The following is a 17,575-nucleotide window of genomic DNA, read 5'->3' as shown; positions in this document are numbered from 1 at the left end:
CCTTGTCCAAGAGTTGACGCAAACATTTCGTCCCCCATGAACTCAGAGCCATTGATCACAACTGCGATTTGGATCGACAGAGGCACATCTTGCGTTGTTGTCATTGAAGGCACTGAAATAAAAATTCGACAATAATTTATTGGCACAAAAAGACCACCATGTTTATACATAACAACAGTGCCCAAAATGCGTCAATTTCAACACTTATTTCAATATAGTTAGTCAAATAAATCGAATGGAAAAATCATTTTGCAAAATTGATGGCAACAGGCATGATATCACCATTTTGGCTCATTTTTCCCCGCCATATTTGGCTATAAATCAAAAAGAATTTATAAAAATCAGTTAGTAGAAATAAAAAACTGTAATTTTTCTTGTATTTACTTGACTTGACGAATAGTGATTTGTGTAATTGTTTCAAATCATTTTGTTTCTCGCGGTTCGATTATATCGTCATTACATTATACGATGTCTATAGACGGCATTTGGTACATCCATCATTGCTGCTTCAATTTGACCAGGTTAATAAAAAAGTTTCCAAAATTAGTTCAACATTATCAGCACTTTCTATGGTAATAATCAGGCTGGGGAGGAGCATGATTTGAATGGTGGCGACAAGTATACACTCCTAGTTATAACTCAGTTATGTTCCGATTGTTAACCAATCATAACCTATAACAAAATTAATCTCATCCAGATTTAATTCCAAAATACAAAACAATGAGCGTAATTTTGTTTATGATTTGAAAGACTTCAAAATCGTCCTAAAGGTTCTCATGTTAACCATAAAAGGCAATTTCAAGGGAACATTTTTGACAAATCTGGAAAAATTTATGGCGAAACCCGCTCGAGGATGCTCATAAAATGGGAAAGAAAAACCAAAATATCAATGAGGCTTGAAACAATTTCAAACAAAATGGAACAAAATTTTAACATTCAGAGACTTCATTAGAAACTCCATTTGTGCATCTTAAGTCATCTTTGAAAAAGCTTTTCTGTTCACTTGTTTTTCAAGAGAAACCTGTGAAAATTGTAAAACTGGTTATAAAGTAAGTTATAAATCAAATCTCCAGAGTTTTAAATTTCCTGTTGCATCATCTTCAAATAAAATTTCAGCCGCCACCGTGCCCCATTACGTTTTTCCCAACATCGCACTCTTAAAATGTAAAAATGAGGAGTTACAAACAAGCTTTAAGGAACATAAAATTGAGGGAACACATAAAAAGGTGGAATTGATTAAAGGCTACGCTTTTTTATAATAATTTTTACAAGTTATATTGCAAATGCTGGTCGGGCAAAGGTTGGGTTTTATAAACCTTGATACAGCCCCCTGAAAGACCTGTGCCCATAATTTTATGCCCCAGAGCCCCAAAGTGGGCTTTAATTCAATTATTGGGTTAACTTTTATACAAGGAGTGGAAAGATTGAAGGGGGGATTTTCACATTTGGGATTTATAGTCTGTTGAGAGGAGAGAAAGTTTGTAAATTTATTCTGACTTTTGTGCGATTGCCTAAATTGCGTATTGTTTACATGTGACTCTTCTTCGTGTCATCTCAGGGTAAACAAGGGCAAATTTAATTCCATTAAACACCTCATCACATCACGGGTATAAGAGAGAGAAGGTAGATAAACGGATAACTGCGACAATATTTCAAATGGAAATTGTTTTGAAGAGTAAATTTGAATGAAGTACAAAAAATAGCCACTGACGCAATATCGAACCTGCTTGTTCCCATAAAACCGTAAAATACCAAAACTATTACTGAAAATATTCAACGATTATTAAGTATTAAAAAAAATTTCCATTTTTAAAACAAAAATTACGAGAATACCTTTCACGAACACAAGAGCTGCGTTTTGAAGTCGTTAACAATCTCGAAAAAAAAATCACGTTTTGACATAACTTGAGTGAACAATTTGTTAAGCTTGTATATCGTACAAAATAAAATTCAAAGATCAACATTCAAAACTGTCAATACAATAGGATGAAAAGAAGGAAATTTTCACTTCGACAAAAATTAGGAGAGAAACTTAAAAATAATCTGCAATTTTATTTTAATGTAAATGAAAAACTATTGAAAACTCGGATTAAAGTTAAAAAGAATTGAGAAAGTTTTTTTTAACTTACGAGGATATGAGAAGCTTGTCTGGTCCAAGTGTGGGCTTTTAAACGCTGGATCGTGATTGACCATCACATCCACCTTGTATTTCAAAGAGGCAGCAGTTTGTGGGTCCAGGTACTTAGGTGGTTTCCATGTCACAATCAGTCGCTTGTTAGACACGCTTACTGAGGGTTCTTCTACCACCACTAAAACCAGCAAGGGGGTTGGTTTCACACCAGTTGGGTGAAAACAAAAACAACCTTTTGTTTGTCTCCATAAAATAGCAACTGCACAAAAATTTTCCCATTTTCATTCAAGGGTACAATAATTTGAGAATGCACCGGTCCACTTTGACTACCATCGTTGTTTAAATACTTGCTAGCCTATTGATATGTACAGCGAACATTAAATTAACGAGTTAAACTGAGAAAAAAATGGTACGCATGGCTGCTAAAATCTAGGACACTTTTTGGTTTTGGGTTCAGCCATTACCATTTAAGATAAAAACAAACCCTAGGTGCCCATCGGTTCTGAGCATGATGAAAGTAAGACAAAATTACTCAGTATTAAGCCCAATCTATGTCCCAAACTTTTAAAAAATGAGAAAACCGAGCATTAAACTAAAAACGCATCGATAATTTTACAAAAACGCAACTTCATTTTATTTAATTGAAGCTCTTATTTAATAAAACCTTGTGTCTCAATTTTATGACTCTATCTAAACAAAAAGGTCATCTCAGACCACAAAAACTGTCATTTTTTCAAGTTTAAACAATTGAAGCGGCATATTAATGCGAAATAACTTTTCTGTTAAAAGATTTAGTTGTTTAAGATTTAAAAAACTGCCTGTCTGATAAGCTTAATGTGAGTAACTTAAAGTGAAAGAGAGGGTACTTCACATAGGCATGTGTTCTATGCAATTGTCCATGGACCATTATGCTGTGTTTTATGACCCGTGGCTTGACAAGAGCGTACAAAGCAGCATGACACAGCGTCAATTTTCAAACTTATTGTCCACTGATCAAAATCAACATCCAAAAGCCAGTCCAAAAAACAACGCTTCAAACAATTCAAATTTTTCTATTGTTCAAACGCAGGTATGAAGCTTATAATTTCATGTTTTGCTTTTTATTTAATCAGAGAAATAAACAATAACTTGACGCTACAGGCTTGCAGCTTCTTCAGTTCGTTAGTCGTTTATGATAAATAATATTAAATAGTTAAACAGTTATTAAAGTACAAAAAACAATAAACAATGTACGACGCGTATTTTGAGCACAGCACTTTATAAAAAAGAGTTCATACTTTAAATGACAGTAAAACATCGTTAAAGAATCGCTGATTTGATCATTAGAGAAACTTGATTGGATGAACAAGTATCGATTATTGAGTTGATTGTTCACATTATTCACGCTTATTTACTTATCTACTGCATCAAGTCCTCCTCCATCAGCTCTTCATAAAATTAATCATGTGCTCTAATTAGCAAAATTAGAGAACACACAAAAATACCTGTTTGATCAGTTTTTTCTAATCAACACCTATATTTGGTATTAACCTGATACTTAGAAATGTTAAAAACAAAATTCTCAAGTGAGATACCAAAGAAGGATCAAAATCGTTCTCCCCACTGTGAGAGTGTATTAATATTGGGTCAAAAAATATTTGTTGAAAGCGGGGGGGGGGGGGGGGGTGGGTGCTAGATTTTCGAAGTTCAAAACTGGAAAAAAATACCTAGGATGACAAAATTTCGTATCTGTTCTTTGTACTTCGTTTCTACCCCTCCTCGGTAACTTTTATGATGACTACGAATGACAAAATTAAGTTTTTGTATAGCGCGTTACTAAGTGTAAAATAGCGTACGCGTGAGGGGTGTAAAAGTTATATGACCACAAATAATGGAGGCAGAAATGGGATTTAGCCAAAAATTGTCTGCGTTAATTTTGTCAGGGAAATCCATACATTCAGTATACCGTAGTTCCAGTCGCACTTTTACTAGGTAAAAACGAGTAATAGGAATTCAGAATCTATTTAACTTTCAGGACAATTTCTAGATGTTTAATACTTGTGACATAATCAGACCAGACGAGTGACAACTTAAAATAATGGCAAATTAGCAAGGTGTCAATTTGATTAAAACCCACTACGGGGTAAACATCAACCCTAGCCTCAACATTGATTTAAAATCAAACAGAAAATGTCTTTATCCGGTCTTTCCTTCAAAGTGTCTTTGCTTGAACTCACGTCAAATCTCCGGAGATTACGTAACACCCGTTTTAAATAGAAATGTAGCGAAAAAGAGGCCTTTTACAGCATAAAGGGGGTGAAAGGTGACCAAGCGAGTGACAGATTTGGGTGAGGCTTTTGAGGGTTTTATAAGATCAGGGTGAGGAGATTTTATGGTAAGAGAAAAGGTGACAAAGGATATTGGGTTACTTTATTCTCAGAGGGTGTTTTCAGATAGAAAAAATAGTAAATTGAGAAAAAAAACAATTTCAGAGTCGATTTTTAACCTGAGACGACTACACGGTAGTTTACACTTATTGAAATCAAGAAACTGACACCTTTAAAAAATAAAATTGGGAAGACATTATTGTTGCAACCCCCGCGAGGGAGGGGTGGAATTTAATTGTCTATGTTATTTCATTCACATTTGGCTCGAATATCCAATAATTCTTCATCTTTCGTGCGTATTTTGGTCGCCAGATTTTTTTAGGTCAACGTTAACAAAAATAGCGAAAAAGACATCCCTTCTAACTTAGCATGACTATTTGTCATTTCAATTTACATTTTGACCAAACTTCAAAGCATTCACATCAATTAATTCGGCCGAAAAAGTTCAATTCTAATTTATCGCTCAAAGATAGTCCAAAAATAGCCAGAGGAAAGGTTACAACACAATTTCCAGCTATTGTTCTAGGCCCAAAAGGGGTTCTCATTTTGGATAGAGCACGGAAGTATAAAAAATAGAATTGTGGGTTGCATCGCGCGCCCCATTCCCTGTAAAGCCCCAGGGCAAAAATTAAAGATGAACCCGTATATATATCACGTATATACATACATATACACATACATATAGCTATCGTGTGTATGTAAGATATGCAAAAATCAACTCCTCGAAATTCCTTCTTTTATTCAGCTTAATTGCGGCGCCTGATTTGTAATTTGGGCTGATATTTATACTATAATTGAATTTGCCCAAATTGTGTTACAGATAAGATGTTCACGCATAATTTGATTAGGCACTGACAAGACATGAATCGTGCGCTGTGGGCTTTCTAAACAAAAATAACCCCATCAACCAGCACTATAAGTTAACTTTCAATCTATACAAGAAGTTCGAATTCAGATACTAAAACAGTTAAAATAGCCGTTAATTCTGAAATTTGACCAGTTAAAATTTTGCAGGTAATTGGTGTCCTATTTTTTCATCCTCACCCGAACAATTCTTTTACAACCCCCCCCCCCCCCCGAAGAATTTTACCCAGAATTTTTACGCTGTTAAATTAAAGAAGGGTTAAATAAATCGGGATGAAAAGAAGCATAGCCGGTTATAAATATTACTAAATTTCTCGTCATTCAAGCTTACCAGCAATACTTCATTCAAACATTTTTGATTTGAAATCATGCTCTAGATACTTAGAAACAAACAAGTTTTCATTTTAAAAAACAATTTTTATTGCTCAGATTATGAGAGAAAACGAAATGGAGTGAATTTTCAAAATTGGAGCATGAACGTTTTTGAAGATGAAATTTTATCTTAAAATGTCTATTGATGTTTAGAACGATTTTTGCCGATGCTTCATACATAAAATCCTCATACAATTTTTAGTGCCTGTGAAAACGATGACTTTCAAAATAGCTTCAACATTTAAGCACCATGCTAGCATTGACATTTAGAGGCATCAAATTTTCATAAATGCTCCAATCAAGAATTGATGGAAACAATTGAAAACAAGATGTGTTCGATCATTAGTTTAATCAATCAAACTTAAAACCTTTCAAATTTAGGGGGAAAAGTCCTCATGAAAACATCTTCAACTACTGCCTGCAAGACTCTTAAAAGAGCTCAGCACCGCAAATTATAAGAATTATGCTCTTTAAATTCAGGCTCGTTAGCTCAAGTGACTCGAAGTTCAAAACAGCAGCTATTACAGGTACAAAGTTATCAATAAAAGAGCAGATATAATGATAGATGTTGAAATATTTTGGATAAATAATACAAGGACAAAAAAGCACAACGTTCAATATTGAGTATTATGCTTATAAGTATCGCATTGATGTGCTTAAGGCCCCTTTCATCTGGAAGAATTTTATCGTGCGGAGTGATATTGATTTGAGAGCTCTGGAATTATTTTGAAGTTACGGCTAATATAAATCAGCTTGCATCTACACTGGCCCAGGTAGCCTCTTCAACGGGGCTCTTTAATCGCGGTGAGAGGGCTTAAAAGCCCACAAATATAGCTGGCACTTGAAGCAAGAATCATTCGCTACTTGCTTACATCTATCTATCTATCCACCCGCTACTAATACATACAACAGCCACCGCCACTATCATTTCAACATTTCACAAATCTGTTCACGGTCATATATGACCAATAAGTCGAAAACAAATAATAATCAATTTCGTAATTTGTGGAATCCTTTATTCTCTTCTCTTTTTTGGGCAAAAAAAGTCGAAACAACTTACAAACTCATCCCAATTGTTACGCTTTTCTTAATTCTTGGTTTCTGTTTTTGGTGGTTAGCTTGGGGCCGAAATGATAAAACCCAAAATTAGAGCTATTTGTTTACGCAAGACCATTATAAAACAGATTATTGGTTTTAACTTTGATAAACAGCGGTCGATAATCTAAAACAGTTATCTATATGATTTCTCTACCGCAGAAATGTATACAAAATATCTCATATTTTCCTTTTGTAGCCTAGGACACGTCGGCTAATATAAACAACGCACACTGACATTCAAAGGAGTTCTTTGATGTTCGATACTTGTATCGGCCCCCCTACTTTCGAAACTAGACAGCAAAACGACATTAAGATGCTACTAGCAAAATTATAAGACCACTAAAACTTTCTTTGAAGGCTCGCTTACTTTCAATCAACTCAACCTCCCTCCGAGCACCTTCAAATATAAAACTGACTAACAAAAATTAGCCCAAGAAGGTCATTATCAACAATTTCAAAATATCGACAGACATTTATGTACATATAAATATCTATAATTTCTTCTGATCTTTTAAACATTAAAAGTCAAGTACATTTTTATGATTTTAAAGTTCTTGTCATTATTGAACAATAAAGTTTTTGTCATTTTTGAACGGAACCTATAAAGTTGCAGAGAGAGAGGGGGGTTAGAGGGGGGGGGGGGGGGGGGGTTGTGAAAACATTCAGGCTTGACTTAAAGGGGCATGGAATGTTTGTTTGTGAATAGGAGTAGTTCGGGTAAACAAAAGGGGTGCTTAAACACATGCTTAGATCTGAGACTGTCAGCCGAAAGCGGAATCTTACCAATTAGTTTAGAGAGAAGTCAAATTTACAAAAGAGTCTGTGTTGACAGGCGAGTTAAGACTTAAAATTTGAATAAACAGTCAAAGACACTTTTTGATTATTTACAAAGTTGACTTGAAACTCAAACATTTGTTAAGCAACTAATCGAGCAAGCCTCGCCTTTCACCCCTAACAAACACTAAAACCTTTAAAGCAAAAAGCAAAATGAATCATAGCTCTTATGAAAATAACAAACACCTAGCTAGGCAGTTAAAAATATCGAAACATAAACTCATAAAAATGATTTTGAAGTTTGATAATTGAATTTAACTTTAAGCTTAGATCAAGGCTTTAAATTACTATCTTCGCGAGAAAAAGGCAATATTAAACAGATAACCCGGGTCAGTTATAATAAAAATTCATTAATAAACTTTATGATTTTATCCCATTGCTTTTTGGCTGTTCTCAATGGTATAAATGTGAATTGAATTAGGCTCGCTGGGCTATTTTCAATAGACGAGGATTATAAAATGCACGCGACACTGCGTGAACTAAATCGGAAAACAGCGAAATCCTTTCAAAATAAGCAACAAAATTTACAGGAGATCGCACAAAAAGTCACCAACTTAGAGTTCAGGCCGATTGAAAACAGATGCAATTCACTGCGGTTTGGAAAAACAAAGAAAATTGAACAAATTTGTGACAAATTGTAAATCCCTATTTCAAAAACAGAGATAGCCCCGAATTCTAGCTCAAGTTTGACCATTCAAAGAGCGTTTATGATTCTCCGGACCATAATTAAGCCCCTCATGTGAAAATAGCTAGACTAAACGTGAAAACATATGCGGAACGTAAACTTTTGTCCGAGGCGTTTCTTCATTCAGATCTGAGAGAATAAATTTCAAGTGTCTATTTTAATTTTTAATCTATTCAAACATTCATTGGCTGGCCTTGAAAAATTCTGCCGATCCGCATTTTTGCAGGAAACTCCCAACATTTTGAATTGAGTAATTCTGTGAAGCGCTAAAACCGTTATTCGAGATGGATAAACAAACAGATGTTTGTGAAGTTTTCCCATTAGGCGCGTCCGTGAAAAAAAGGTCTGGAAAAAGATTGAAAAAATTTGTGACAGAATGAGTAATGAATCATTTGTCATAAGATGAAAGTAAAATTTATAAAACTACCTCAATTATAAATTCTACAATGATTACATAATTCCACCTCATTGAAAAGTAGTGATTAGTAATGTCATTAATTCTGAACTTTAAATGTCATTTTGATCAGCACCTGAACTTGAACAGTACATGTAAAGTATTAGACAAAACGTACATGTAACGCAAATAACTAAGACCGATTTACTTAAGCAATAGTTATCAGCTGGATAGAATATGTTCATCAGGCAAAATTCAGCAAGCAAAATTATAATTCGATGCCGACAGTGATGAAAAAAATTATCCATTTGTTGCAAAATCATTTTAAAAAATCAATAAGCCAAAACTTTGGTGAACCTTTTAAAGCTGCTGACATTTATTCAACGGGTCAACGGGTTCGGTCAACGAGTTCGGGGTGGGCAGGGCGGTTGGGGAGGGGGGGGGGGATTTTGCAAATTTATGACGTGAAGGAAGACTAAGCTGACATACATTTGCAAAATTAATTCGATGTCGCAACAATCTTTGGTTTACAGAGTGGAAAAAAATTATCCATTTGAAGCGCGATCCTCTAAAAAAATCAATTGGCCAAAACGTTGGTGACGCTTTTAATATTGACATTTAAATTTGGGATCCTTCCCATTATACCCCCCCCCCCCATTATGGTATATGTACCATGATGAGGGGGGGGGGTATATGTTATCTGACCACTAAGCTGGGGGGCTATAATGGGAAAGGCCCTATTTTTGGTTCAACGGGTTCGGGGCGGTGCAGTGGGTGTTGTGTGGCGTGGGGGGGGTACCTATGGGGTGGGGGGTGTTTATGGTGTAGATTTTAGCTATCTGTGCGGCGAAGAAGACTAGAGCAACTTACATTTGTATGACGTGGTGAATTTGATCTCGTGAGTTGGGACAATGAGGTCATTGGGTTCGACGACAGCCGAGTGCACTTCCAGCACAAGAGTGTAATCCGTCTCCGGTTCCAGATCTTTGATCACAATCGGATTGCCTTGCACGGCTGACAAAGCTTCGAACACCTTAAAGAAAAGTAGTCATAGACACACAGAACTAACTATAGACTAATTTTATCTGTATGATATTATCACTGTAGAATGAGAAAGAATTTATATTTGAGAAGGTAATCCTGATGCTGTCGGTGATGATTCATGGATGAAACTCGATACAGTAGGAACTGGAGCAATAATGTTGACCAATCACTCGAAAATGTCTGCACAGAATCTCGACAAAAGTTAATCACGAAAGAAGAACAATCAAATTATTCGGACTTCATTCTATAAATGTTTCAAGGAGCGAAGATTCAAGCTTTCTATGTTTAAATTTTCAATAATTTTTTAATCGTTGAAACATGCGATCAATTTGGAACACATAAGTTCTGGACATTTTCAGATTTTTGACTCCAGTAATTAATCGAACATGAAAAGACGTCAAGACGTGGTCCTTTTCAGACATTCTAGTGAAAAAGGACTTTGAAGTACCTGTGAGGTCCCCTGGCCACGACATGAGAGACATTTGATAGTGTACCACTGTGGCTGAACTGTCGTTGGCTCAATCCACGATATCTCCACATTAGTGAATGTCACACGCGCCTTCACTTTTCTGCAAACGAAAAATTACAAGTCATCGAATGTTGACATCATAGATACTCTTACATCTCTACAATGGCGCAGGATTGAGCTTGGACAACGGACTTTAATATTTCAACATGTTTCAAGGTATCACTAGATAAGGCTTTTCAAATCTAGCGATGACTTGGGATCTAAATTAAAATGAAGTCTTTAGATTAAATCATTTTATTACAATAACATTGTAGGAATAAGGAATTCGAAATCCATTCTGAAACCGAGTAGATCAGATTTTGTAAGATTCTTCTTTCAGAGATTTGGTTCCCTAAAGTTAACAAACATGTATGTAAATGATGTAATTGCGGTTCAGCTTATTCGAAAATAGCCTGAAAATTTCATTTAGTTCATTTACTAAGGAAGCATCTTTAACCATCCAAGGTGAGGGTAAAAAAACTAACACTGGCAAAATAGGCGGCGCGAAGCAACTCATGTATGGGCTGGTCTTGTCGGCCTTGTAATACTTATCATTGCATTCACAAAATGTCTGATCTCTGTTAGCTCTCGAGTTGACCGGACACGTTCTGCAGTATGAATTGCCAGCCTCGTTTTTAATCTCACCAGCTGCGCATCCTGGAAATGAACAAAATGCTCCTGGTTAAAATACGTGCAAACGGAGAACATAATTCCGTGTCATAAAAAGAGACCTATTAATGATTACATACTGATTGGCCTGAAAACGGTTATCACGCAGTAATTATGTCTTTATGACTCAATAAAACTGCTACTTCCATAGTAATCGCAACCAAATACAAGGAAAAGTCAAGAAAGATGGCACGCATATTCAGGGAAAATGCCGCAGTAAAAATTAATTGTCAAAAATTTATTACTTTCATGATTCCCACCTGATCTTAACTTATTTTGTGCCTTTCCACATAAAACGTGGAAATCATTTTATGTCATCATATAAAACGGATTAAATATGCAGATAGAACAGTGCCATTTCCAGGAATTGGGTTCTTTCCTTCTCATTTCACCCAGCAATATTTTCACTGGGGAGCGTTCTGAAAACACTTTGAAGCACGGGCGCCAAAATCAATATCAGAACGATACTCCAAATTATCAAGAGGCCTCTTAGAGCGCCGCATAGCGGGATAGCTAGTGACACCTTTTAGCGAAAGAAGCCCAAAATAGGGACTAAATTTTCACCCTGGGGCTTTTCTCCTTTTGTTCACTCATCAATGCTACAATGCACTTTAGAACCGAATGATAGATCAAGGGCTCATTTTAGAAGCGGCTAAAAAGCCTCTTATCCTTAAAATTAACAAACTACGGCCTAAAAATTTGCAAAAAGCGGCGCGAGAATTAAGGCGCGAGTATAACGGACGGAATTCAATTTAGTCCTTGAATTCTCTCATCTGAGGATAACAATTAGGCAAAAATGTGATAAAAGTTTACTAATCGACCTAAAAGATGTTTACTTGACCCTGTTACTCGCCTCAAAAGTGGGTAAAACAACAACATAGTACGATTAAAGAAGTATTGTCAACACTAAAAACACTCAAAACAATAACTAGCAATATATTCACAGAATATCAAAAACGATTTTTTTCGAGTATAAATTATGAATATTATCAATTATGAAAATGATCAATTATGAATCAATAAAAACCAAAACTTTTAACAAAATCAATCAAGAAGATCTTTGACAAAACCTTAATTTTCCTCCTAAGTTTTCAAATGGCCCCTAAAAAACATAGCATAATTGTGCTACTAGCGAAGACTCACGTGAGCAAATAATTTTTCCGTCTTTCTCAAAAACGCCATAGTATCCAGGTCGACAGATGCAAAACTCCTCATCTCGCTCGGCGGGGGTTCGTTTCTCCCACACTCCGTCAAAACGACAAAACTTCACTATTTGCTCGTCCAAATTTGACACCTTTGCGTTTGGGGCGCAACTGATCGTCCGGGAATCGAGCGATATTCTCGTCTTAGACAGTTGCGAATATGTTTTGGGCATTAAAATTGACCCAAATTGTTGCTCCGGACATACATTTGTGTGAATAGAATGGATTGAAATTGAGCCACAATAACCGGTATCGTGTAGAGCGATGAAGACGTATTTCTGCCTGACAGGAACTGTCAAAACGGCATTGCCATCCAGCATGTCGAAATACTCTCCGTTCACAAACTCAAACGATTCGAATTTTATGAGGTCAATGTCACTTTCGATGTAGCGCGACGTTTCGTACTTGAGAACTTTGAGCGAACTTGACATACTTTTAGGCTTCGTTATGTCCATGCTAAAACAAAAATTATTTAAATCATAATACGTAAATTTATTTAACTTTTCTTAATCTTTAATTTGCGGATTTTATGACCCTCAGCAGTTGTGCAGGCTTCAATTATTTCTCCTAAACTGACCGTTGCTTTCTAATAATTGGATGTTGAATCTCAGAACAAAACAATTTGTAATCAATTTTAAATATTTGCATCAAACAACAAATTTCTTTTCCTTGAAAATTTAATTTTTCAAGAAACCTTTAAAACGTTGAAATTGCTCCTTTTGAAACAGTTAGGCGTAACAGCGTTGCAAAATTGTCTTGAAAGCTTTTATAAATACTCAAAACATCAAATAAAATTATCTGCAAAAAATAACTTTGAAGAAGATAACGCGTTTCTAATTCAATTCATTTCATTGTAAATGCCTTCAAAAACTAGGCACTTATGCTTTTAGCTATCAAAAAATTCCCAAAATTAAAGAATGCATTTTTCATTTATGGATTAAGAAGCATTAAGGAAATTAAATAGCTGAAAATGCGTTCTAATTAAGTTTTCCTTGTCTCAGTAATTCCGCAAGTGGTTTTGATTTAGTTGACAGATTTCAGCCCTAATTAGACACCTAAATGTTGTCTTCACGGATTATCACCACATTAGGCATGATCAACTAAATATTCCACAGGAAATGAACAAAATTAGTGGGAGTTCAGCACGCTATTCATTTCCAAGGCTGACCTCGGGACTGAACTAACAATGAAAAGATTCTCATCAGCTTTTGTGAGGATTAGGCGAAAAAATGAGGGAAAATTACACCAGGAAGAAAGCAGCGCTAATCATGACTCCATTGGGAAAGTATAACCCAAGTTAAGTTTTCCCATTGGCGAAATGAACTTTGGTATAGCGAAGAGGTTGTATCAATCAACTTAATTAGGGCAAAGTTGGCAATGGAGTGAAAACAAAAATGAGGCATAATTTATCTCCAGAACCGGAGGAGTTAACTATATTTATCGCTTGCGGCGTAGCGTTAATTGTCGCATTAAAAATGCATAAATCAGAAAACAGACGAAAACAAATTTATGACGTATTTCGTTACATCAGCCCGAAATACAAACCTAAAAATCATCATTCTTTAAGGAAATTGGTACAAGTTAAACTTTTTAAAATGTGAACCCATCGAAATAAATGTGAATGTATTATAAGAGAGATGTTTTTGTTTAGGAGTGTGGGCCTGTGATGTGTATGGTTGTGGGGGTGGAGAGGAGGGGGGGGGGGGGGGTTGGTGGGGGTTTAACTCCACAAACAGAGAATACAATGAACTGACCTGTAGTTGAGTTGAACAAAAGAAGCTTGTTCTGGAACTGCGATCTGAGGCGAAACCAGGTAGTTCTGGACTGCTTCGGCTGTTCGCCCGGACACCCCTCCGTTCAAGTTGTCAAAATTACACACTGAGAAAGTTTCCCCTTCTGCCACTTGTTGTCCCATTAGCTGGTTGTCATACACTTGCTCCCACTGAAAAAAACAGATTTTAAATGGAAGCTAAATACTTTTAAATTGACAAGTAACTTGGTTATAATAACTATGTTTATAAACAGCAATAATTTCAGTTCAATGAATCATGCTTCAGCAGTTCAACTTATCTTCAGTTCCTAAAATTGGCATTTCTTGCAATTCGCGAATTGACGGCCGCATTTTTTTGTACAGAATGTCTATTGTTGTCCCGAATATAAATAGGTAAGAACTAAATAAAAAGTGTCAAATCAAAGAACAGAAATGAAGAGATTTTATACCCCATCTTAACATCTGAACAAAATTAAAAAAAAAGTCTCTCGGTTACCTGAGAAAGTAAAAAAATAAACAAAAAAAAGGCCATGAATCATTGTTTCACAGATCATGTCATAAACATGAGTTTCTTTCATGTCACAAACATTAGTTAAACATTATTATGATCTTAGAACAGATAGACCACTTTTGTGAAGAGCAGTTAATTAAAAAATCATCGTCTATGAAAAGTCATAACAGAAATTAATTCAAATATTCACAACAACCTGTGAACCAGTAAAGGAATAAAAACATTTGTATTTATACATAGATGATCTTTGAAAGTCTAATTGTCGTAATTATCAGACCAAATAACTGAGTTTCTCATAGCTCAGTTACAAATTCACAACCCAGTAATCAAAAATATAAATAAAATCCAAAACTGGTTTCTCAGAGTATCAAAACTACAATTAATACGCCGTCCAGAAAAACATAAAAGTGATACTTAATTAGCATGTTTGATTGAAAGCGTCTTTTGTTTATACTGCCAAAAAATCTACCGATTCAAGTTTCATCTGGTTATGAGAATAAATATGATGTTTCTTATAATAAATATGATACCTTGTTGAAGGCAGAATGACCCGTCGCTTGTCGAGATTGAAATGATTCACTCCTTTTGTTCCACAGGTACTCTTTAGCTGAAACAATCACAAAATAGCACCTCAAAATACAAAACAAAAATGAGTATCTATAACTGATGGTCGAAATATTTGAACTATCATATTATTAAATCAACTTTATAATAGAGATCTATAATAACTAATGCCGTATCCGGTAGGGTTCATTAAAGCCTTTCTTCCAAAATTGTATTTTTTGAAAAAGTGGAGGGCATTGTTTTCGAATTTTAACGTATGGCGCTAGCAGCCCTTCTAACGGGCGGTAAAAACATAGGAACATATGTCCATTACCTTGTTCACATAAACAAGAATACCGTTCACGTCAGAAAAAGGAAACAGTTAATGTTAAAGAACTTGTCAACCTTGTCATTTTACTGAGTGACGCTTCAAACGCAAACCATTTTTACGATAGCCCTCAGTTCTAAAAACGTAAATCGTCTTTTCAGTTTGTTCTTATCCCCTTGATGCGTGATCAAAAAACTTTAAAAATTGATGAACTACGTCAAAATGTTGATTTCTGGTATATAGATAAAGGTTTATAATTGGATGGTTTGCAGCTGAGGCATATCGTGCCAAAAGGAACTATCAAACCAAGTTTTTACAAACTCCACCAACAGTGACTTGAGCGGAACAAGCTCTGGTTGACTTGGTTCCCTGATCACATCACAACTATCATACGTACCCAAAATTAAAACTAAAGGCCGATCACCCGATCAGTTCTGTTAATATTTATTCAAAATGAAAGGAATTGACATTATTTGTGACGGATGCAAGTTGGTATACCACAATTACTTGAAAAATAAAGTATCGTCAGTGTTCTAAAAAAGCAGCAGAAATGACTGACAAACTGAATGAAAAATATTAAAGATTTCCTACAAGAATAACTGATTGAACACGACGCAAAACTGGAAAAGGGTTATCCTTTCAGGGTGATAAATATCGAGTAATAAAAATCTAACTGGGGAAATCTATCTTTTTTTTCCCGGTAAACAAAATTTTTGTTCTCATGTTCGAACAAACTAATGCTTGTTTCCATCGATAATGTTTTGTATGGCTTAAGAGGTACGACTATTCGGCAAAATTTAAAAAAAAACCATTAAAAAACTGAAATATATTACCCATGGTCCCATAACCGGATGGATCTAATTGTTATTCAAGTATAATTTTCCTCATTTAGAAAATGTTAAAATATACTGGAAACTTACCACAACGAATGTTCGGTACACATAGCAGTACCACAAAAACAGGGAAAGATAGTCCCCGAAGTAACGTCATTCCAAACACCGTTTTTCAGTAATTGTCGAATTTGTAATCAAGTAAGCAACAAAAAATGAACAAATTTCAAATTGGTAAACAGTAGCTATGACTACAAACGCTTGTTTTTCCAATTAATTTTAGCTTCAAAATTTGTTAATGCAACTTCAAAAATGCAAAGCAGGATAAAACAGACTAGATATGTTGCTGGAATTTTGGATGAAAGAGCAAAATTACTTTTGTTTATGGAAGCAATCAATTTAAATTATTCCAGGTAAATTTTTAGGGAGCAAGTTAAAATTTACTCAAGTTGACTTTTGTTTTACAATTTGTGACAAATGCTTAATTGTGTTACTTTAAATTTGCTCAATGAATTGTATTTTAAGAGGTTTTAAAGCTCAGATATGCGAAGGAATTACTAAAGCAAATGCTGCATTCTGATTGGCTGAAATCCGTTTGTCTTTTCACTTCAACCGACAGTAAAAAAATGAAGATTCTTCTGTTTATTTGTGTGAAATGACGTATGAACAAATATTGAGACAGTTTTTATTTTGCAAAAAAAAACAAACTTGGTTAATATATATAAAAAACTTTTTTACGTATCGTTCTCAGGAAGGACCTGAAAGTTTCGCAACAGTAAAAAGTATCGCTTTTAGCGATAGAAGTGTAATAAAAGGCGTGATACAAAAAACATTAACAGGTGGTGTACGGGAAGTGAAACTCAATACAAAAGCTGATAATTTACACTTGATTATAAATTTTAAATTTAACTTTACAACAATATAAATCATTAATCCCGAAACAGTACACTAAAACATCAACAGAACAAGCGTCGTAAAACTTCAATCGCGTCTTTATTATTCTGAAGCTGAGCTCTGTTCTCAAACAAACTGTTGTTTGATTTGAAGCAGAAATGTTTAAGTTGTACAGATCGCCAGTTTATTTATTAAAGTGATTTTCAAAGAATTTTTCGGTAGACATGGACGCAAGGGAAAGGGCAAATAATTAATGGTTTGTTAAGTCGTTAAATGGGGCAAAAGATTCTCAAACTGGTCATTATAAACAGACTGTGTTAAGGAGTTTATTTATTCAACTCACATCTGTATGGCGCAAACGTATATCTAGCCCCCACAAGAATTTTTCAGGTTAATGCGTGGAAAATATTTTCAAAGTTCAAAATTGTCAAAATTGCGAATTAGATATTGATCACATTGTTATCAAATCCGTTGTCAAATCATAACATACATTGATGGCATCATTTTAAAGCTCTACGTCTAGAATTCAAC

At 35.1% G+C, this 17,575-nt stretch overlaps 1 protein-coding gene across 1 annotated transcript in view; it reads right to left on the bottom strand.

Moving 5' to 3' along the window:
* The window catches only part of LOC142337505 (ephrin type-B receptor 3-like), a 30,329-nt gene extending 13,680 nt beyond the window's left edge, over nt 1-16,649 (bottom strand). Inside the window, exons 1-9 of the mRNA XM_075386782.1 lie at nt 16,241-16,649; nt 14,980-15,056; nt 13,922-14,109; nt 12,109-12,623; nt 10,782-10,953; nt 10,237-10,357; nt 9,615-9,777; nt 2,130-2,309; nt 2-112 (exon numbers count right to left, since the gene is read on the bottom strand). Coding sequence (XP_075242897.1) covers nt 2-112; nt 2,130-2,309; nt 9,615-9,777; nt 10,237-10,357; nt 10,782-10,953; nt 12,109-12,623; nt 13,922-14,109; nt 14,980-15,056; nt 16,241-16,310 — 1,597 coding nt within the window. The 5' untranslated portion in view covers nt 16,311-16,649. The remainder of the gene's footprint in view (nt 1; nt 113-2,129; nt 2,310-9,614; nt 9,778-10,236; nt 10,358-10,781; nt 10,954-12,108; nt 12,624-13,921; nt 14,110-14,979; nt 15,057-16,240) is intronic.
* Between the last annotated feature and the right edge of the window lie 926 nt (nt 16,650-17,575).

This window comes from Convolutriloba macropyga, chromosome 4, assembly GCF_964194025.1.
Source record: "Convolutriloba macropyga chromosome 4, txConMacr16.3, whole genome shotgun sequence".
NCBI lineage: Eukaryota > Metazoa > Xenacoelomorpha > Acoela > Convolutidae > Convolutriloba > Convolutriloba macropyga.
Note: the sequence above shows the minus strand (reverse complement) of the source record. Positions and strands in the feature narration are given on the sequence as shown.